At 43.4% G+C, this 23,425-nt stretch overlaps 2 protein-coding genes across 2 annotated transcripts in view; both read right to left on the reverse strand.

Annotated features, from left to right (window-relative positions):
• Window positions 1–4,093, reverse strand: part of itgav (integrin, alpha V) — a 64,317-nt gene extending 60,224 nt beyond the window's left edge. The window contains exons 1-2 of the mRNA XM_063213043.1: window positions 2,949–4,093; window positions 2,596–2,726 (exon numbers count right to left, since the gene is read on the reverse strand). Coding sequence (XP_063069113.1) covers window positions 2,596–2,726; window positions 2,949–3,115 — 298 coding nt within the window. The 5' untranslated portion in view covers window positions 3,116–4,093. The remainder of the gene's footprint in view (window positions 1–2,595; window positions 2,727–2,948) is intronic.
• An 879-nt stretch (window positions 4,094–4,972) lies between these two features.
• On the reverse strand, window positions 4,973–22,535 carry zc3h15 (zinc finger CCCH-type containing 15). The gene is made up of 10 exons (XM_063213044.1): window positions 22,354–22,535; window positions 21,266–21,370; window positions 21,052–21,163; window positions 20,491–20,646; window positions 17,356–17,453; window positions 16,497–16,682; window positions 11,709–11,855; window positions 10,328–10,447; window positions 8,148–8,286; window positions 4,973–6,497 (listed from the first exon to the last, which is right to left on the reverse strand). Exons 1-10 carry the CDS (start codon window positions 22,426–22,428, stop codon window positions 6,301–6,303), a joined length of 1,335 nt encoding a protein of 444 aa, XP_063069114.1. The 5' UTR covers window positions 22,429–22,535; the 3' UTR covers window positions 4,973–6,300.
• Between the last annotated feature and the right edge of the window lie 890 nt (window positions 22,536–23,425).

Consider the following 23,425-nt stretch of genomic DNA (forward strand, 5'->3'; position numbering starts at 1 on the left):
TTTACGTGGGATTCAGCACCCAGTTAATGCGCGCCGTACCTCCTGAGGCACGCTGTAATAGACATTGAAATGTAACTACCATAGCACTACAATACTATGACACAACACAGGCCCTTTAGTAATGCACCACGACTTGGTCATTACCATACTGGTAACAATGAATTTATAAAGCCGCGCCTTAAGGGGTTTTAAGAACGGTTACCATATTTAGGCGATAGTGTGAGCGCGTCTTCTCCACTTTTGAAGTCTACAACAGACAACCTAGACAAGCAGCAGCAAGGCTACCACCACCACCACTATAATAACCTACTAACAGTGACGTGCACCAGCACCACTACAACAAGTTAATACCAGTGGCATGCAGACATTTTGGGGGGCAGGTGCTTGAGGGGGAAGCGTGGAGCATGTGGAACTTTGGGGCATTATTATCAACGCTTTTGATCTTCAAGCATTTTGAGATGGTCATTTCAACATGGACCACAGAAAATTGAGACATAAAGAATAATAATATATCAAAATGTAATTAAAATCATTTTTTTTTTAAACTTTCAAAAAGGGCCTTTTTGTGCAGTAGGGCAAAGGGGCAGATGCTTTAGCACCACCTCCCCCCTATCTGTGCATGGTTATCAGAGGTGGAACAATTGTATACGAGGCGAGGCCCCAGGGCAAAACACTGATAGGGCCCTCCCATATGGCCTGCAAAGGTCATAATAGGGCCCCACCACCAATACGAGCGGGCCCTGGTCTCAGGGGCAAATGCCCTGCTCGCCCCTGATGCCCCTGATGCTTATGGTTTCTGCCATGTGGTGCTGCTCAAGCTCGTCCTCGTTTGGTGAAAGGGAAAACGGCTCCTTTTCCTCCCCAGTCCACACACACACACACACACAACGCACAAAGTAATTACAGTGTTTACCTCGGGCACCCCCACAAGCACACAAGCCCCACTCTAATCTAGCCTGAGCCTGCAGTCTGCCTCTCTCTCTCTCTCCCCGCTCCCTGCTCACTCCCTCCCCTGCTCCTGCCTCGCCGTCAGCAGATCTCCTGGCACAAAGGGCTCTTTTGTGGACCAGTCATCACTTACAGTAAAGAGAAAAAATAATGAATGAAATAAACACAAAACACTGCTAGGTGCTGCACCGACCCGACCAAGTTAGCTCGCTCTCGCTCTCTCTCGCTCTCTCTCTCTCTCTCTCTCTCTCTCTCTCTCTCTCTCTCTCTCTCTCTCTCTCTCTCTCTCTCTCTCTCTCTCTCTCTCTCTCTCTCTCTCTCGCTCTCTCTCTCTCTCTCTCCACCAGCAAACAATGGTGTCAGCAAGCGCACTTACATGAGGAGGGTTTGGAAACCTGTTATTTGCATGACACTGACTGTACACAACCGAGCCTACGATTTAGAATGACTTAGGTGTCATTATGATGCTGCCACTGTCACTATATTGTGAGTGTGCTAATCTCCTTTTTTCAAATCAGGTCAAGACTATGGTTGAATAGCATCAGTGGCGGATTGTCCACAGGGCCCCAGGGCAAGACACTCATAGGGCCCTCCATACGGTTTGCTAAGGTCAGAATAGGGCCCTGAAGACCAATATAGGAGGGCCCCTGGGCCCCGGGACAAATGCCCTGCTTGCCCTCCCTATAGCTCCGCCCCTGAATAGTATCCACGATCCACACGTATTAACATACCTTCATTAAGAGGTCGGATTTGAACACATGGGGCCTTGTCTCGGGTGAACCCTTTGAGCACACTCACTGATAATCCACATGAATGCCTTAGTGCTGTGCCATTGTAAGAAACTTGGAGCGGCTCGGAGAGTACTTAGTTTAAACCAAGTCTGTTGCGATGTGAACAGACACAGAATATCAATGAGCTCGGATCATCAACGAGCAAAAAAGGGGGAAAGCTTATGGGCCTACGCTTCTCCTTTCATTTCAGATAAATGACAGCATTCCACTGAATCAAAATAAGGTCATCGCAATGGTTTGGTTTGCGAATGGTACACCATTAAAGCAAAGGACAGTTTCATCGTTTCACAATTGCATCTCCTGTTTTTATTGCACAGCAAGAGACCACTTAAGCCCCCCTTGTATTCAAAGCTTTGTTTAATAGCATTTACAAACCCTCCCTTTTAAACCCAATTACTTGATGGGTAAGAAAAGACATTAGGAAAGAAACTGAAACTCCAGTAATATATCAAGTTGTGGCATCTTCCTCAGAACTGTCCCCCATTCTCAATTCCTTTTCCGAAAACTCGATACCAAACTAATTAGCGTGGGTGACACTGTGTCAACATTCCAGGATGCGCCCTGACTTGAGTACAAAACAATGTCTGTCTAGCGGTCGCGCTCTCTCTTTCTCTCTCTCTCTCTCCAGCTTCTCTCCCTAACTAAACCCATTGAAAGCATTTGGAGCAAGAATTATGGGCCTTCACGTCCATGTGCACCACAAAGAGCATTGGGAACCTATTCATGTAAGACAAAGACTGGGATGGATACTTGAACGTCCACATCATCATAGGAGGAACACAAGAACTTTATTCATTTCGGACACAATCTGAGCTCCTCCAAGCATATGGAGCTGGCATGCTGTGTGAAAACTTACCCGTATTGTCAAACGGTATTTGCTTACAGCCATCCCCGGTTTGCCAAGGGCAACTGTAGACTGCCCCTCTCTCTGACACGTTGGAGATTGTTGACACAATTGCTCTCGGAGCGCCAATAAGGACGTTTAATCTGATGAGAAATAACAAACATCAACTTGCAATTTTAGGGAGCTGACAATCTCTGCATTTCACTCTGGAATTGTTACTAACGTGTTACAACGGATGCTACATGTTTACAGCGGCGAGTGCAACAAAGTAGCCAAAGCATCCATCAGTTCTGTGAGTGAGTGAGGACTATGCTACACTGCGTCGAGCGCACAATAATAAATAAACAGACTACAATCATACTCACTGCCTGTTACTCGGTTTGAAGAAATCCACAGAAAATCCAAAATAGCTCCCTTGAGGACCAGTGAAAACAGAAGGTTTGTCAACATCTAGATTGAACGCAAGTCCGTGTTTGAGGCAGGATAATATCAAGACTAGAAGGGATAAGCACAGATTCCCAGATTTCCCCATTTCAGATGAGTTTGTGTATCGTCCGCTGCTGGTGGTTTGGAAATGACTCGAGACCAAAATTAGAAATGTTTTCTAGATGTTGCCAACTTGTCCTGATTCCCTCTTACGAACACATTCGATTCGCTGTGATTCCACACTCCATGTCCATGGACAAATAGCCTACTTGTAACGCACCGACGTTTACGGTCAGCTTGAATGCACAACTGCTCTCACATAATGGACGTAAATAGGCCGAGATCAGGTCACATCAGTCCTTGGCGTCGATCCGAAAGTAAAACGACAGGTTTTCAGGAAATATATCAAAAAGAAAGTGATCCACCATGGATACAGAGGAGACTGATGCAGCGGGATGTTCCGCTCAACAGGAAGTGGAGATTGACTAACTTCAACGTAACCCCCAACGTAACCGGGACTTCCGTAGCCCGTATGTGCCCATGGCTCTTTTCTTTATGGACTGTCACTCCATAATTTCGTGAACGCAGGAGTATGATGACAAGTTTTATTTTGAAAATTCTTTACAGCGACTTAATTCATGCATACCTAATATTCCGCATATGGCACAAAAGTAGAGCAAGAGGGTGTTGTGGGGAAACAGCGCCACATGTCGATGGAAAGCAAACGCACACCCCTGAACTAGGTTGCGCATACCAAGTCGATTTGACCTGGAACGGCGTGCAACATTCTGACCAACCTACCAAGATCCAACGTTGTTTCTACATCTGCATAGGCTGGCAACGTTTTCAAAGACCAAAGTTCCGCACACATTCCTTTTGTCCAGTGATGAATGAGTAATCTAACCCCGGGCATAGTTTGGTCATATTTGGCTTGCCTCTGATGCCTTCCTCTCTGTCCTGCAGTGAAGTATACTTACAAGAATGCACTACGCAAATCCCTTGGGTCATCTCTGCCCGTGTTGCACAGAATCTACATAACGAGGAGAGAGACGCACAGCGCCAGTTGTGTTTATTTTGGCTGACCAAAAATCAGACCAATCCCCATCCTCCACAGTTATGAAACTCACCATTCTCTCCAAACCCAAAGAAAGAAAAAAGCCTACACAGCAAAACTATATATGTGCGAGAGAGAGCGAGAGAGAGAGAGAGAGAGAGAGAGAGAGAGAGAGAGAGAGAGAGAGAGAGCGAGAGCGCGCAGCATTCATTTATCTAATTACGGATAGACTTCTTTGTGCTATTTGGGGATGGTGATAAAATGGGGTCAGAGAGATGAACCCAATAAAATAAGTCTTATTTATAGCTTGTAACTTCTTGTAATAATTCTCACACTGTTGGCACACGACACTAATCATACTTTTGCTCTGCCAAATAATGTTTAATCTGAATGTTTATACCAATACTGATGTTGTCCTTTGCATGTTTCTGATAAGAGCTGGCCATGATCCACTAGTGCGGAATGAGAAATCTGTGCTGTCCCAATACATTTAGCCATGTTTGGTAAATGCACTGATGCTGCATCACAATGCAATGCACCAATGCAGTTTGTCCAGTTATTTACACATAATCAACAATTGCTGAGTACCTTCCAATCTAAATAATGAGTTACTATACTCTCCATTGTTATTTGTATGGATATAATTTTCCTCTACAAATGGAGTTGCTGCTGTTCTTGTATGATGAAATTCTTACTTGGACAGATCATCTGCATGTTAAATAAAAATGTAGTGAGAACAATACATTTAAAAAGAACTATTACCTATAACAACGTCTCAGTCTAAAAGGTAATGGTCCCATGCAAGTAATTTCTGTTTAGCTCCCTCTTCTCCTACAACTCAATCCCCAACCCTAAGAACCACGATGGTCAAGTACACGCCAAAGAATGTCTCACACATTCAGGGTCCAGTCAGTATTCGATATCCTTTTATTTACAATTTGTCTTGGCATGTAGGTGAATGGGAGAATAAAACAATTCGGTACACAAGGGGGACAAACAGACACTTACCAACCTCCGTCAGAGATGGTAACCAACAAGTAGCAACCATCTCTTGCCTCCGTCCCACCCTCTACAGATGGTGAGGCACCCTCAACTCCTCTCCTCTTCCTCTCTGTGACACAGCAGCCAAACCTGAGCAGCAAAGTTTTTGTTTTCTTTGTTTTTAAATGATATCCATTTGTCAATGTCCTCCTCTGAGATGGTGTATTTGGATAGAGGAGGTCATGCTTAACTATTAGTGACTGCTCCTGCTCGTTCAGACAAAAAACCTTTAATAACCATGACTTGAAAAACAGGACAGAGCTCGTCACGCTCTCCCCATTCTCAGTCGCGCCAAAGAAGTGCGAGTTGAACACTAGAATGTCGGCATAACACATGTTCACCATATTACATTCTTATCCTGATACAGGCATGCACTTTTAGAGATTACAATAAAATGAAAGCATCAATGAAAAACAATCATTTCTTTTTTTCGTATTGCGGAAGCGCTTCCATCTCGAATCAAGAGGGGAAAAAAAAAAAAAAATAGTGAAAATGGTGACACACAATCCCACATTCTGCCTCTAAATCCAGAAAGATCATTACAAAGTTAGGTGCCACAGGAAGATTATCATAAATGTTCTATCCAGACCGTTATGGTTAACGATTGAATGGATTGAATCAACCTATTGATGAATACAAACTGCCACCCAACAATCAACCTGAATAAATATTTTCAATTTGGGATACAATAACTTTTCAGATATTTTATTATTTTTCTAAAAATGCACTGATTCAGATGAGAAGTTTGCCAAAGTGTGCTCTGATAAGGCAAGTTTGCTTTCATAATAATGCCTACTAGGGGATGAAAAAGATTAAAAAAATAAAACCACCAACTCCCCACTTACTGTACTTCTACTCCACAAAGAAAAAAAAAATCAAATTTGTAGCATCCAAGGATTTATTAAACTGCTTTTTTCCTCCTTTTTGTATGTTTTTGTTTTGATGAGACAACAAGGATTGCAACAAGGCTGCACGATTCAAATGCGAAGAAAAGACGATGTAGTCGATGTCGATGCTGTTTTGATTCTGTGAAGACACTGTCTCTTTTGCTTTTCTCGCTCTCGTTTTTACGGTCACGTCACAGCCTCGTGTAAGTTCATGAAAACGTCGACAGCTAGTCCCCCCGATAACCTCATCCTCCTCCTGCTCCTCCCTCCCGGCCCTCCCCTCCCCTTCCCCTCCACTACCGCCTCGTCCTATTCGTCGTCCTCCTCCAGGTCCAGTGTGTTGAGCTCATCCTCCAGCTCGTCCAGGTCTTCTCCCGTGAAGAGGTTCTCGTCCACGGGCACGGCCTCCGACTCCTCCCCCTCCCCCTCCTCCTCCAACGTCTGGTCCTCGCCGCCACTCTGCCCGTTCTCCTCCACGCCACCCGAGGCCTCGCTCAGCTTGTTGTCTGCAGTGCAGGAAAGGAAAAATAAGAACACAAAAAGAAAGATGGTGACAACATGCAAGAACTACGCAGACCAGACACTCAGTTTGTTGTCTGTTGCAGTAAGCATTAAGGCCCTCGATACACTTGCCGTGAGCCTTAAGGGTGGTTTATGCCTCCAGTCCAGCGTCCCTGCGTCGTAATGCAGTGAGCCGCGCAGTTAACGTAGTGAAGCCCCCCCCATCACGCAGGTACTCTGGGGCACCTCCCCAAAATTGTGTCTCGACGCAGGGAGCGACGGCGTGAAAGGGCGAAAATAGGTCTCTGATTGGTCCTCTCGACCAGCCTGCTCTGTCCTCGAGTCGAGAACAAGCGCTACTTCCTTGTTCTAACCTTCGTCGGTCTACGGACTGTGAGCTCTTCATTAAATAAGTTGCCCGTGCTTTGTTGTTTGATTTATTTACACGAACCAAAGACAACACATGCGCTTGCAAGTTACGACGCTGAAGTTATTTGGACAGTTGAACAGTGGTTCCGAGGTCGAGGAAACATTCCGCTTCGTCCTCGACAAATGAGCCACTTCTTTGTTCCAAACTACCACTGTGGCTGCCAGTGCGATCAAACATGCACGCGATATAAAGATTAAATATCTCATTTTCATTCTCGCCGAGTCTGTGATGCTAAAAAACAACCGACACGTCTAGTTTACTCTTTGTATTGAAGGCAGTTTCAGCGTGGAATGACATCGCGCAGACCGTGCTTCAAAACAGGGCATAAACCAAAATTAACTGCATCATGGCTGCGACAAGCTCACTCTGTGGCACAAGTAGGAAGCATAACCCGCCCTTTAAATTACGCAAGCCACCGCGTGCAACTGACTGCACATATTTGCTTTAGAAGCAGCAGACCAACACGCACAATACTGGCGGCATCATCAGAGTAGGTAGTGCAACATTAGATTTTATTAGAACAGTATCGCCACATTAGATCATTTCATGAGTATTTACTGAGTAATAAACTAATATCGACTACTAGTATGACCAAAGTACAGTAAGTTTTGCTGCTAAAATGTCTTTCTGGAAATTCAAAATGGCAGACATGGAGAGGATCATAATGAATACTTAGAATTTGATGGTGGTGGCATGTATTCATGAAAAGTAACATTTGTGAAAGGGCAGCATGAACTATGAACACTAAAAATATTACACAGTGCACCTTTTAAGTATAAAATGCACAAAAGTACGTCTCATTAGTCATGCTCAAATGGACACAAATATTTCACTTTTACTCTGCTTAATCATGGAAAACTATTAAAATCCCCCATAGTCAAATGTGGTGACAAAATGCAAGAGCTACTCAGACCTCAGCTTGTTTTCTGCAGCAATACAAGTAAGCAACATGATAGTTAAGTCACGTGCGGGTGATTTACACCAGACATCACGAGTAAAATAGTTATGTTATGCAAAAAAAGCGAGGCAAAAGAAAGATACATACAAGTGCCAAATGATTAAAATCCCCCATGCACACAGTCCCAATAATTGATTCTACTACAAATGGTTAAAATTGTAAAACCAAAATAAAAATAGATTGTTTACATCTTTCTTATGATCCAATTTAACAACAAAGTTACTCATTCAATCAGAAACAAGATCAATGAAAAGAGAAATGTCTCACCGTCTGTCTCACTGGCTGGCTGCTGTTTCTTTGCGGTGAAGCGATCAGTGGCTGCCAACGTGATGCCTTTACAGTCGACTTCCTGGGGTACGAAGCGGGCAATGTCAATGTCATGCAGCTCATCTTGCTCTACCTGAACCTGAAAGAAAGAGAGAAAGAAAGAGTAGAGTTACTTTACTGATCCCAACAGGGAATTTAATGTGTCAAGTAGCTTATCCATGATGAACAGATATGGGGGGGGGGGGGGAGTGCTGGACAGTGAAGGGTACACACACACACACACACACACACAAATTCAGGTTTCCCGTCATCATGCATGCGGGGGAGAGACAGTGCTGGACAGTGAAGGGTACAAACACACACACACACACACACGGAAATTCAGGTTTCCCGTCATCATGTATGCGGGGGAGAGACAGTGCTGGACAGTGAAAGGTACACACCAGAGGTTGCGCTAGACTTTTTCACAGTCCGTCATTTTGACGGACAGGGTCGAAAAAGATCCGTCATCGCCTTTTAAAAAAAAAAAATTCTCCATGTCATTTCTCAATGTGGGGTCGCGACCCCGCACCGGGAACAACACATGCGCAATTGCGGCCAATTGAGAGTAAACCGCTGTGAATACACCCCCTTTCACTCAACATTCATTCTCCAACTTTGAGGATGGAGTCAATTTTGCTGTCTACTTTCTCTCTCTGCCTCCCTCATTGCACTGTTTAAAAAGCTGCAGATATCTCTCATGACGCGCGTCTGATTCAGTGTTCAGCGCTATGGTCACCACAAGCACTTTTTTAAAAGACGCGTGCTCTGATTAATGCACCGATTGTAATACAAAGGCGCAGTGTTAAATAATATTCGCGTTGGGCTTCACATGCAAGATGGAAAGGAAAGCCGTCTTGAAGCAGAAAGGTTTAGCCCAGGCAGTCGACAAAGGCACTGAAGCCTACAATAGGAAGACCAGATTTCGCAAAACTTTGTTGAAAAATATCAGCGACGGTAAAGGAAGCCTCTCTATACGTAGCCCCATCGGCTTATATGTTGGCTCTGGTATGCGCGGTAAAGTTGTCTGAATAAAAAAATATATCGCCTATAATGGGTGAACCAGCTATCGAAATGAGAGAAGGTTAGCTGTTTCTGGCAACGTTTGCCAAGTTGTAAGTTGCGTTGCCTGGTAATATTTAGGCTCTTGAATATCCGTCGTTTTTATTAGTTAATGTCCTGAAGCCGTTTTAGACCTGCGTTGCCTTTGAGTGAAGGTTCTGGCTAGCAAATGCTATTCGTATATTTGTTTATGTTTCAAGCGAGGAGTTATGAAACAATGTTTCTATGAAGGGCGATAGAGGGACAACTTCGTCATTGGCAGAAAATCAGATAGTCGGTAAATGTAGTAGGCCTAGGTCTACACATAGTTCGAAGTCGAAGTCACACGTGTAGGCTATGGTGGCAACGGCTTCGTTATTTTAATTCATTATTTTGAGCAAGCGCAGCGCGCGCTCTGCTGCTGCCAGCCGCACAGCCCAGCTGCGGCGCATGGTATGACAAGCAGGGAGAGAGGGAGAAAGGCAAACGATAATAGCATGAAATTATCTGCGCTGATAACTAGGCCTATACCTAATTGAAATGCATATTTGCTCTACTCGATAGAGGCGTAGGTCTACTTAAACTTGTGATTTATTTATCATCACCCTGAATATTGATCCGTCAAAATGACGGACAGACTTCATAATTTTCCGTCATCCTTCAAAAAAATCCGTCAATGACGGACATTTGTCGGTTAACGCGACCACACACACACACACACACACACACACACACACAAATTCAGGTTTCCCGTCATCATGCATGCGGGGGAGAGACAGTGCTGGACAGTGAAAGGTACACACACACACACACACACACGGAAATTAAGGTTTGCTGTCATCATGCACAGTTCCAATTCCTGTGAAATTGAACATGCCGGCATAATAATATACACAACGACACATGGGCTAGACTAATATTGGGCAAGGCCATTTTTTCCCACTCAGTAGTACATGATGCCCGGGGGAGGGAATTATAGTGTTGAGTTGCTTGATGCTAACATGTTTTTTTCCTTACATTCAAAATAGTAATACAATTTTTTTTTACAAAAAAAGTTATAAAACGGGTTGATGATGGTCTCATCATCTCAGGAGCCTGACCTCCACTACGTCGTCCTCCTCATCCTCTTCATCACCCTTGGCGTATCTGGTGTCGTCAGCCTCGTCGTCGTCATCGTCCACCAGCTCAGGACGGAACTCAAACACTTCACGACCGCTGACCTGCAACAGAAGGGGAAGACAAAACGACACACAATGAATGTGCTGTGCAGCTTCAGCCACAGCGATATGATCGTATGATTGAGTACAGTAGTTTACTAATCCTGAAGGAAATTAAGGCTAACTCAACCTCATGTTGAAGATGCTCAAGGATTTACAACCAAGCCATACAAGCATAAACAGAACAAGATCATATGAAAAGGTCCAAACATATTTTGCTACACAAAGAAAATCAATTTATGTTGAGGACCATTCACTTTAAAATTAAACGTTGCTTCACGTCTTCAAATCACTGCATAGAGAGCAGTGTTTTGGCGCCACCTATTGGTAGACTGTGGTAAGCACTATTTCAATTGCTCCCACCTTGTTGCATGGACAGAACAGCGGCTGTAGCGTAGCTCTGCACATAATTTCATGTACATTTCACACGAAAACAATGAGTGACATACGTGCTAGACCATGAAAACATTGTGATTTAATCAAAACTACACGCCAGCGGGAAATTAATAACAGTTCAGAACAACAAGAGAAGCATGATTAGATTTTTTTTTTCCTGCAGACATGCACAATACGTGGGCAATTATTTCACTCTCTACAGCCATCTGAAGGGGAACAAAAACACAATATCGCTGCAACTGACATGTAATTACAGAAAACAGGCTCACCATTCAATAAATAATCTACCTGCATGGAGGACAGAGAGAGAGAGAGAGAGAGAGAGAGAGAGGGAGAGAGCGCGAGCGAGCGAGCGAGAGCAAGAGAGACAGACACAGAGACACAGAGACAGAGAGACAGAGAGAGAGAGAGAGAGAGAGAGACTGCGTAGCAAGAACAGAGAGGAAAACAAGAGCCCTCAGGCTGCAGGAGTCCAAACAATGTGCAGCAGCACTGCTACCTGCCTGCCTGCCTGCCTGCCTGGGACAAACTCAAAGTGCCTCCTCAGCAACTTGTGGTGGAAGGCTGCACTTGTTCTCAAACTCCTGCAATCCGCAGAGAAATGTCCCAGGACAAGCGGTGACTCCTTTCTCCTTTCTTTTTTATGTATTTATTTATTTTGCAGAGTTTACCTCAAAGGGTTTCTTAAATGCATTCAAACTGCTCACTGTTCGCTGACACTGCACTGCACCCTTCGCCTTGCCTGATGCATGAGAGCGTGTTATGTGGACAGAAAATAAATAAGTAAATACGAAAGGCAAACAGCTCTCTAAGTGTAGTGTGTCTCTGCAGTGGCTGTGCGGTACGTTGCGGTGCGGAAGTGACTCACCCCCAGTGATTTGCCGGCTTTGAAGTCGGCCTTCTTCTTCTCCAGGTCCTGCTCGGCCCTGGCGATCTTCTCTTGCCGTTTCCGCTTCTTCCACGCCAAGAAGGTCTCCAGGGTGATGCGGGTGACGTTTGGTCCCAGGGCAGCACGCTGCAGGGGGGGGGGGGGGGGGGAGACAGACACACACACACAGAGACACAAAGACAGAGACAGTAAAGAGAGAGAGAGAGACAGTAAAGAGAGAGAGAGAGAGATAGTAAAGAGAGAGAGAGATAGTAAAGAGAGAGAGAGAGAGAGAGAGAGAGAGAGAGCCAGACAGACGACACAGACAGACCAGAGACAGACCAGAGACAGACCAGAGACAGACCAGAGAGAGACCAGAGAGAAAGAGAGTTAGACACAGTAAGACAGAGAGAGAGAAAGGGCAAAAAACAATAAAATCAAATCTATACATCATTCATTCAAACGACTGAAGTGAAAACATCACATTGCTGCAGCGACGCAATTTTTGAACAACTGAACCAGTCAATGGCATGTTTGATTGCCTCATTGTTATTTCTTTAGAAGTGAAAATGAATACATTGCAGGAGGTGAAAATCACTACCAGTCAATGCCAAGCCATTCATCTTTTCTCCTGGGGATTGAATGCATGCATGCATCTATGGCTGGTGAAAAACTGTAAAGTGCAGATAACGTAACCACAAAGGGATCCCAACATAGAGCTGACATGACCAGCATGCACCCTCTTATGTGACGACCATCCATAGCCATAAAGCTGCAGCTGGCAAGTGCTGTATAAGAACAGCGTTATCCCGAACTGTCATCAAGCATCATAGTTCTCCCTTGACTGATAAAATCACCAATTATACACCGTCACTGACCAACTGTAATTCCGCTGCATGACCAACTTTACAGCATCTATAAGGTTAACCTGACTGCACTACAGAAAGGAGTCCTAGGACCATCCCCAATGGGGCACCTAAGTCACGCCCTCTACTTCCTGGTTCATGGGGCAGAGGGAATAAAATAATAATTACTGGGCTTGAAATGAGTGGTTTTTCGACAACAATCCAAACCTTGGACCTCCACTTATGCACCACAAGTCCAACACAACTCGCCTCGTTCACTTCCATTCAATTTTTAGCAACTGTCTGCCCCATGAACCAGGAAGTAGAGGGCGTGACTTAGGTGCCCCATATGTGCAGTGCACATAGATGCACTTTTTATGAATCACACTTCAAAGCATCAGATCACATCACATAAAGCATCGTGTAGTTATGTTACATTATAGGAGCTCGACTACCATTGTGCTTTTTGTTTATTTTTTCTTTGAAACTTGATTCTTCACCAGATTCTTATATTTCTAGATGGGCGTGTAATTAGAAACTTGCATCTTACAACGACAATGCACACAAAAGATACAGTATAGCTGAGTAATGCAAAAGGGACAAGGATGTCGGCTAGTCCACACATAAAGTTTTGTATATTACACATAAACTTTCGTATATTATAAATATCTGTATACTCAACTGTTATACTAATGAATATTGTCCATTCTGGCGATGTGTTTACATTAAAACCATACAAATGTTAACACCAAACAGTCAACTATTTTTTTGCATTTGAAACATTGAATTGATGCTACCAAGCTGGTGGACTACTAATCTCATTGCACCGTGTACACTGTTAACGCTATGTACATTTTCATACATTTTCAAGATACAGCCTTCCTTGAACCAAACTGCAAAACACGCTCATATGTACTGCTACAGGTCAAGATAATTTTAAGCCATGTCATCAAGCATGACAGTTCTCCCCTGACTGATAAAATCACTAATTACACACTGATCAACTGTAATTTCACTGCATGACCAACTCTACGGCATCTATGCAAACCAGCGGTCGTATATTGTGAGGCAAACACATATTCGTATCCTTATTTGGCCCAAAGATACACCAGACGACCAAGATAGGAGACCTTCGCAAAGGCCCAGCCTGAGCACTGTGGCCAAATTCAATATTAAGTGGTCAGTATGCTGCCCTACAAAGGCAAAGTGCAGTAACTAGGCAAACATTGAAACTGAGAAAAATGCCTTCAAAGCCTTGGTATTAGGTTGTAGTTACTGCAAAGTTGACTCAGCAATATCTCTAAAATGGGGACATATTTGGACCCTAAGCTTTGTCAAATGATAAAGGATGTGTAATGAAGACCATTTTCAATCTAAACTTGATTTTGATTTTGTTTTAACAAATGTAGTTACTTTGCCTTCTTATGTCAGTATGACAGCAGCAGCCTCGCTACAGACAACCCTGCTCAAGCAGAACACAGCAAACAACAACTCCCTGAGCCAGAGCTAATCCATACAATCACATTCTGCACTCCTGTTCCGTTACTGCCACCGTGGACAAGTACTTCACTGGGCATTTCACCAACGTGTCCAAGGTGATGATATTATAACCCTGCCTACTCCACAATGATATAAAGTAAACATTACACACAGTACATTTTCAGCAAATAATATCTCTTTAGAAGGTCAGCTTCCAATTTCTTTACCCTTCGGGTTTGGAAATAGGCACAGGAAAGGAAGGTCACGATAACCGCTCATTACGTAATCCTGACCTTTTCTTGTTTGTAATTAAACAAAGCCACAGCAGCACACTCGTTTTCACAGTGTTATTCATACCAGTCAGTAGCGAGTCACCTCATCATCACCAGGACCACAAAAATGAATTGTATTACTGCAAGTAGTGCATGTGCGCTATTTGGTGCACATTCTGTAGATTGCTCTGTATGCTAAACTTGAGCTAAATTTCAAGGTAGCAAGTCGCCGTTTTTTTTTTGTGAAACTCATACCGGGCCACAGCAAATCAATACCCAGGCACGTGCCCCTGCAAAACAGGTTTGGCGACGCCCCTGGTCAGTAGCGAGTCACCTCATCACCACCAGGACCACAAAAAAAAGCTTGAAATTAGCTCTTTTACTACATGATTTACCACTTAACTTAACTTGTCCTGAACCAGCTTTATAGTATAGGCCCCAGGAACACAAAAAAGATCAACATTATGAGGCACTGAAGGGCAGATGTCGACAAATGAGACCACACAGACAGGGCCGTATTAAGATGGTCCCCTAGGCCACATGTTGCTGTGGTCCTCCTCGAAGGGAAATTTCATGACAAAAATATAGTGTGTCCTATGGACGAGATGGAAATTAACGATAACACATCCGCCAAGTGTGGAGAGGAGTATTACCAAAGATTTAAACTGACATGACAGATGCATTTTTCAATATTGCATCTTGTCCCCTAGCACAGGTGAGGCATAGATGCAATTTTGTTGTGTGCAGTGTGCAGTGAACACTTGTGTGCTGTGGAGTGCTGTGTCATAATGACAATGGGAGTTGGAGTTTCCCAGTTGGGATTTCACTTGTCATATTTCTGCAATTTTTGACTTTTGCCCCCCCCCCCCCCCCCCCCCCCCCCCCCTCTCCCCCCCCCCCTGACAGGTGGGTCCCCCTCCCTAGGCTACAGCCATATCTAGCCTGTGCATTAATCCAGCCCTGAGCGCGCACACACCCACACACCTGTTACGTTACTGCCACCGTGGACAAGTACTTCACTGGGCATTTCACCAACTTGTCCAAGGTGATGATAACCCTGCCTACTCCACAATGATATAAAGTAAACATTACACACAGTACATTTTCAGCAAATAATGATGCAAAAGAAAATTAATCTTAATATCTCTTTAGAAGGTCAGCTTCCAATTTCTTTACCCTTCGGGTTTGGAAATAGGTACAGGAAAGGAAGGTCACGATAACCGCTCATTACGTAATCCTGACCTTTTCTTGTTTGTAATTAAACAAAGCCACAGCAGCACACTCGTTCTCACAGTGTTATTCATACCAGTCAGTAGCAAGTCACCTCATCATCACCAGGACCACAAAAATGAATTGTATTACTGCAAGTAGTGCATGTGCGCTATTTTATGCACATTCTGTAGATTGCGCCGTAAACTTGAGCTAAATTTCAAGGTAGCAAGTCGTCGTTTTTTTTTTTTTTGTGAAACTCATACCGGGCCACAGCAAATCAATACCCAGGCACGTGCCCCTGCAAAAAAGGTTTGGCGACGCCCCTGGTCAGTAGCGAGTCACCTCATCACCACCAGGACCACAAAAAAAGCTTGAAATTAGCTCTTGTACTAGATGATTTACCACTTAACTTAACCTTAACTTGCCATGAACCAGCTTTGCAGTATAGACCCCAGGACCACAAAAAAAGATCAACATTATGAGGCATTGAAGGGCAGATGACAAATGAGACTGCACAGACAGGGCCGTATTAAGATGGTCCCCCAGGCTACATGTTGTTGTGGTCCTCCCCGAAGGGAAGTTTCATGACAAAAATGTAGTGTGTCCTATGGACGAGATGGAAATTAACGATAACACATCCGCCAAGTGTGGAGAGGAGTATTACCAAAGATTTAAACTGACATGACAGATGCATTTTTCAATATTGCATCTTGTCCCCTAGCACAGGTGAGGCATAGATGCAATTTTGTTGTGTGCAGTGTGCAGTGAACACTTGTGTGCTGTGGAGTGCTGTGTCATAATGACAATGGGAGTTGGAGTTTCCCAGTTGGGATTTCACTTGTCATATTTCTGCAATTTTCGACTTTTGGCTAATTGGAACTCCCCCCTGACAGGTGGGTCCCCCTGCCTAGGCTACAGCCATATCTAGCCTGTGCATTAATCCAGCCCTGAGCGCGCACACACCCACACACTCCCCTTACCTCAGTTTCGATGAGTTCCTCTAGCGAGATCTGTTCGGCCAATTCCTCCTCCTTCTTCTTGTCCTTCTTGAGCACGAAGCCTACGGGGAGGGCATGGCGGTACATGCAGCTGTCGCCCCCTCCTGGGCACACCCAGAACCAGCCGTACTTGTTGTTCTCTATCGCGTCCAGGAAGTATCTGCACACCTGCAAAACGATTAAAAAAACAAATAAACAAACTATGGTCTCATGTCAATAACACATAAAACCCCCATCACGGTCAAGCCCATGGTAATATCCATCTCCTCTCCGACCTTAAAAAGGTTGGGAAACACTGCACTAGACAGCATAAACAGTACAAGACGCCAGGTGGCGCAAACAACATCTAATGACCATAAATTAATAGGAAATTGGTGGTTGATTTGCTGCAATGCATATGCTTCTTAATACAGTCTTCTACTGTGTAAACGTCTTTGACCCATATACAGACATTTCTAAAATAGTGCAATGGCGCTTGGTAGCTATTGTCACTTTTGGTGTGTCTGTGCAGTAAGTAAAAAAGCCGCACTCCCGGATCAATTTCTTGCAGTTTTAATACTGGGTTAGCATGGCAGACAGACAGACGTTTCGGCCTAAGCCTTCTTCAGCGTCTGAAGAAGGCTTAGGCCGAAACGTCTGTCTGTCTGCCATGCTAACCCAGTATTAAAACTGCAAGAAATTGATCCGGGAGTGCGGCTTTTTTACTATACATGAACTTTGCTGTTTGCTCGCACCCAAAGACCTTGTAAGAAACTTTTCGGAGTTGAGCGCACTTTCTCTACTAAAAGTCTGTGCAGTAAGTGCAATGTCATGTATACAGGCTGTTCATGTGTAGGCTTACAATCTGGGTGGTGGTTTGGGCCTTCTTCTTCTCCGCCTCTCCGTGCTTCTTCTTGATCACCTCCTCCAGCTTCGCCTCGTCCCAGTTGTCCATGGTATCTACACAGCAAACATTCGTAATTAAACATTTGAACAATGTTTTTGGTTTTCAGTCCGAGAAGATTTTTTTCTTTCAATTCACTGTACTGGCCGACCATGAAGATCCCCCTTTTCATGTATGAAAAATGCAATTTTCCCAGTCATAATGAATACCGGTACTTAGAATTTGGTGTTGGTGGTAAATAGTGCACCTTCAAAAAACATTTGAAGAGTTCAGATGCAAAACCCCCTAACTCCATTTCTGAAGACCTGCACTTCTATATTTTTAGACAACCCCGTTGTTGGTTTGGTTTACATTCATGTACTTGATAATACATATAAATAGTTATATTACATAAAATAAAAAACTATGCAATTTTGACAGCTTTGTATTAAATAAAAATGAATTAAGACTATTTTCTGAAAAGGCACTTAGGGGGTTTTGCATCTGAACTCTTCATTTAGTTCTCGTCAATGAAAGTGTGACAATGTATCTGCAAAAGACCAGGGTCAGCCCCCCACTGAACTGGGAACAGCAACAGTGTGTATCTTCCTTCATGCTGTTCTACAGATTAAATGCACAGGGGTGATAGTGAAAAAAAATCCTGAGCCTGAACTTTTTTCCTGGTCGGGGAGGGGGGGGCGGGGGACGACGGGACATACTGCATATGAGACGTAATGTAGGCCTTATTATTATTCAAACACATTATTCAAACATTTAAGATAATGTTTTCATTTTTGCATTATTTCTATAGTGTTATTCACGAAAACACAGATCATTTCCCTGTTGGTAGGCTACAGCACTTGGCTGAAAGAAACTGACCACCACGTTCAATTCTAGCTGTAAAAACGAATACCAACGTATGCAGTTAGAAATGCATTCTAGGCTTGTGATGTTGCACTAAAGTTATTGAGGTGGGTATTGAACCAATGCAACATTTCAACACCAGAATGCATTTCTGAAAACATGGTGCATATTTTACCACATTGAATTAACTGAAAGCTACATATGTAGCAGCCATACCAAGACAGGTCAGTAGGAGGCAATACTACTCCAAAGTACAGTAACTACACTCTGTCCAAAATAGAGGAGGTGATTACCAATTAATTGAGCAATACTTTTAAATGACATGACATTTGCTGCAAGCTGATAAGTTTCATTTTCATTGGGACATTGCTCATATAACTTGTATAGGCTACTGGACATACGTTTAGATAGCCTACTCGTGGCCCCATGGTCTACCTATAACCACAGATTGTTTAAGGGCTGTGCTATAACCCACCCCTGCCTTTCCGTTGTAGGGAAACGCCCTTTAATTACCGGTACATGATATTTAGGGCACAAGCGCATGATTGGCTACATGCACATCGTTCACATCGCATATTTCGACTCCACGGATGACAGAACCAGTGGTTATTACGGACAGGACAGTATATATAGCCTGTGTGACTACTGCGCGACTTTCGCATAGGGTTGTAGTCAATTAAAATACATGAAAATCACTCGCGTGTACACACGCCCATTACAATGTACGAGTTGAAAAGATAACAGAAAGCAACAAAAACAAAGACAGGACCGAATTAAGCTACATGAAAATAGCACAGGGCGTGAAGATAAGATGAACATTCACTGCATGTCTAGGTGACACCGTGGTGGCCACATGAACGCAAGCCAAGTATTTGAAGTTCATGAGAGTCTGATATTGATAATTGCCCCCTGCCCGAGAGTAGGGATTAAGTAGCCCAGAGCGTGCAGACAATACAACCTGTGCATCGTGCGTGGAATAACTGGATTCGATTACGCAGAAGGGCTACGACAGGGAGCGCGCGAGAGAGGGCTGTGTGAACCTGTGCGAGGCTGTTTGGGGGTTTTCACAGAGCGCGTTGGTTTAGTCAGCATAACTAATATAAACATCTCCCTGAAATCAGTTTGACACGTGGTTTGTCAATGACGCAAAACACCATCCCTCAATCAACAGTAGACCAAAATCCACGAACTCAGCTCACACTAGCCTACAAGGGGTGTAGGCTAACTAGGCTTGCCAAAACATTAGCGATCCAAGCATTCCATTGTCATTTGGACATGTCGCAATGGTAGCCGCTATTCCAATGCAGACCACATTTACGCACTACACCTAGAAAAAAAGTATCATGACGGGCATAGCATAGCCTACCGTTTGAGCATACAGACTTTTTTTTGAAAGAACGTCCATCTCCATCAAAGTTTTGTCAACATTGCGCAGTCATTTAGCGCACATAAATGAGGAAATAGACGAACCTATTTCAAACATATACTCTCACTGAGCCCGTTTATGCGCATCAATAAGCCGTTTATGGTCAGGTTTTTGGAGTAACCTGCGCAAGGCAAAATCATTCGGGCCCAAGCCAACATGCCACAGTGGGCAAATTAATAACTAAATGGCCTTACCTTCAAACGTTTTCTTGATCACAGAATTTCACTAGTATTCCACTGACATCCACACGGTTCAACACACCCATCACAACTAGCAAGCCATGTGGATTTGAATTTTTATCGGAATCCAAATGGTCTAGACTTGGCCTATAGTACTTTCTTCCGTTTCTTCAGTATAACGAGATGCCATTTTTGGATTTGCCTCCGTCGACAGTGAAAATATCTGAGAAGGGTAACCAGTAGGGGCCTAGAACTCTCTTTACTGTGCATACTGACAGCCAATCTACTTCTCCTTTCACTAGAACTAGAAGACTGCCGCCAGTGATGTGGTGAGTGACTCAAGAGCAAGACGTAACAAATTGATACATTTTCAGTAAGATGTCGGGATGATACAATTATGGGCTGCTGCTCATTTGGGTTCCTTTCGCGTCTCTTACAACAGGCTGTTGCGCGCTCATTTATTTTCACCATACATTAATGAAGGCCTACGCGATAGTTTATTATTTTATTAATTTTGGGGAAATTATTATTTTATTTTTTTCTACAGCCACGCTACGCCGGATTTCCGGCGCGGCGCCGGACTGCTATCACCCCTGAATGCATCACTTTACCCCATTCATGATTAGCACATGAACCCCATCTTACCTTTCTCAAGGTCTTCATCATCTCGTTCGTCAACGTACAAGCTGCGCTTCTCACACTTCCTCTCTATGGTCAGGTCATGGGAGAACTTGCACTTGTCGCCTTTGGTACATTGTCCTTGCTTGAAGAAGGCGCAGAGCACCGACTTGGGGTCCACACCTGGACAAAAAGCCACATCACTGCTCCTTACCAAGGACAGAGGTTGACGGTACAGAGCAAATGCAGGACAGTGTGCAACTAAAACTGTTGTACATTCATTACTCAAGAGTTTAAGTCATAATTCTTAACTGATTGATAAATGCTGAATGGCCTACTATGATTTGTATGTTACTTGTATTCAGGTGTAACAGGGGCATCTAGATAACTTTCCATGTTGTTATGACATACAGTATAACTTCAATGAAGGCTAAAGTAGGGCCGTATATCTTGAAAGGCTTTTGCTTTTGCAGGTGCTGCTTTTTCAGTAGATATTGGCAATATCAGCACTGCTACAGCTCCAGAACCATATATTGCACAAGAACCAACAATTCGGTGAGTCAGGTGAAGACATGGCATATTGCTTACCTTTGGCAACTTTTTGGGCGGTTACTACAGGCCTGAAGAGTTCATTCAGCTCAGACAGCTCCTTCTTCTTGTCGTCTTTCTTTTTGCCCTTGTCGAGCTCTGTCGCACCAACCTGCCACAAAACACAAGTTACTCAGAAGCAAAGATATGGACCAATTAACTTATCCTCCTTGCAATGTCAATCAAAAGCAAATACATGGGGGAGAGGGCATACCGTCCGAGCATTCTGTGGTCCTCCTTGCTTGACTTGATGTGTGACAGTTTTGATAAACTTTTGCTGCTTGGCACCTTTCTTGTTCTTCAAGCCAAAGGTCTTGTCCTGTAGGTTTGACAGTCACAGCTTGTCACAGAGATCACGCAGGGTGGTGCATAATAAATGATAATGCATGTCGTTCAACTTGACAATCTCAAAGCTTTGATGTAGTGTCAAGTGTAACTGATCGCCCTTTGCACATTTCTACATGTTAACCAATACCTGAAAGCCTTCATTCACTTTTGACAGCATGCGGTAACATTTTCCAGTCCCAACATCTTCACTGGGTTAATTTAAACATTGCTGTACTATCGGTGTTTTAAATCAAACATCTACTTTGTGTTATGGGCTACTCGTTGCTATGTATATGTCAGAGAGAGTCAGTACTGCCGCAATTTAAAGACAGAATCAAGTGATATACTCATGATACTCAAAAATTGAAATTGTTTAATTCGGTGACTGGTTTTCAAGTGCAGTTGTGGCAGCTAGCAAGGCCCATAAGATAGAAATTAGCAGGCTAAATACAATCTCAGACGTTGTTATTGCTATGATGTCTGGTATGTCCATACACCATGACACAAAAGACACATGTGCTTGTCCACTGAGTAATAACAAGGATCTTGATGATGGTATAAGTTACTGAAATGTCACCAAGAGGCACGGTAAACTAAAAGCACGATATCGTTAGCTAGTTTGCTATACGTTTAGCTGGCATAACCAACCGGGGGTAGTAAAAGGAACGTTGTTGATTCATCATTTATTTTCATTCAAGATTATGTAACTAGCAAAGGTTCATGCTTAAAATACCGCATCATATGTGTACGCTCAAGCATGTTTAATCTTAGTGTTCAGATATTATGACCACATCTGTCATATAAACCACATGGGTGTGCTTGTTATATATCTGGCTAGCCGGCAAGCTAGGGGAACTTGCTAGGAGCTAGCCACAGGACAGGACCGATGCGAAACCCAAGTATGGTAGGCCGAAAAATCAGCATGGTTCAACAGTGATTCCCCAAAGTGCATTTCCTTATCAAAATCACACTCACTTCAATGATCTTCTCCTTTTTCTTCTCTTGGGTTTTCTTACTACCTGCAGGTTGAGCCGGCTTCTTCGGAGGCATATCGGTTAAAATATGCAAGTATATATTCTAGTACTCCACCTCTGTTTCTCGTGCTGAAATGTCTGCTAGCTAGCAAGTAGCGGGCTTCTGGCACTAGTGCGGTTTTTTCTAACGCTCGCTACGCATGCTGGGAGAAGGAGCCAGTGAATGTGGTCTTGGGTCATCATCAGTTTTGCGTCCTCAAAGGGCAAGTTAACTTTCTTTTTTCTTCTTCTTCTTTTTTTTTAGAATTGTCTTCCCCATCCTGGTGTTTTAAAGACCATGCAATCGAAGTAATATTTTTCTAAAATTGTTTGATAGAACAGCAGTAATATAACAACAGTTGATTGATTAATTATAACAGCTAGCTAAAAAGGTCTAATAGACCTAAAAACCATGGGCGGTAATGCATTACAAAAGTAGGCCTAATTAATTACTGTAATGCAATACTTTTTGCAGTAATGCGGTAATGTAAGGCATTACAGGGCAAAAAAAATCTGTAATATTTACTTAGTTATAATGCTAAATTACTTAAGTTACAATGCATTGCCATGACCTGGATTTTAGTGGTAGGCCTAGGCAGTGTGGTGGGTCGGAAAGAAGCTATTCCTGAACCAGGTAGTTTTTAGGCTGCATGCTGCCAAAAACACCTCCTGGATGGGAGGAGAATAGTCATGACTCATGAGGTTGATTTACACTGTAATAAGTTGCTAGATCATATTTAGGCCGACAGTTTGGCGAAAATAACTAAAGTAATGCAAAAGTAGTGTAATGCATAGTGGCTAAGGGATTATTTTGAAAAGACAATAACATGTACAGTCCCAGGAAAAAGTTTGTACACCCTTTGAAATTTCTGACCTTTCTGCCAAAATTGGTCATAAAACATGGTCCGATCTTCCCGGAAATCACAAGAAGGTACAACCAGAGTCTGCTTTAACTAATTCAACCCAAACATTTACAAGTTTTCATATTTTCATTGGCCATAAGATGTAAACATTCACAGGACAGCAAGGCATAA

The sequence above is a fragment of the Engraulis encrasicolus genome, chromosome 13 (genome assembly GCF_034702125.1).
Source record: "Engraulis encrasicolus isolate BLACKSEA-1 chromosome 13, IST_EnEncr_1.0, whole genome shotgun sequence".
Taxonomy (NCBI): Eukaryota; Metazoa; Chordata; class Actinopteri; order Clupeiformes; family Engraulidae; genus Engraulis; species Engraulis encrasicolus.

Bases quoted from the DNA above. Each gene is read 5' to 3' on its own strand.
- zc3h15 (XM_063213044.1), bottom strand. From the start codon at position 22,428: ATGCCTCCGAAGAAGCCGGCTCAACCTGCAGGTAGTAAGAAAACCCAA. The intron at 11,856-16,496 runs GTAAGGGGAGTG...CCCCCCCTGCAG, and splicing joins AGGAACTCATCGAAACTGAG to CGTGCTGCCCTGGGACCAAA. The intron at 6,498-8,147 runs GTGAGACATTTC...CCTGCACTGCAG, and splicing joins GCCAGCCAGTGAGACAGACG to ACAACAAGCTGAGCGAGGCC.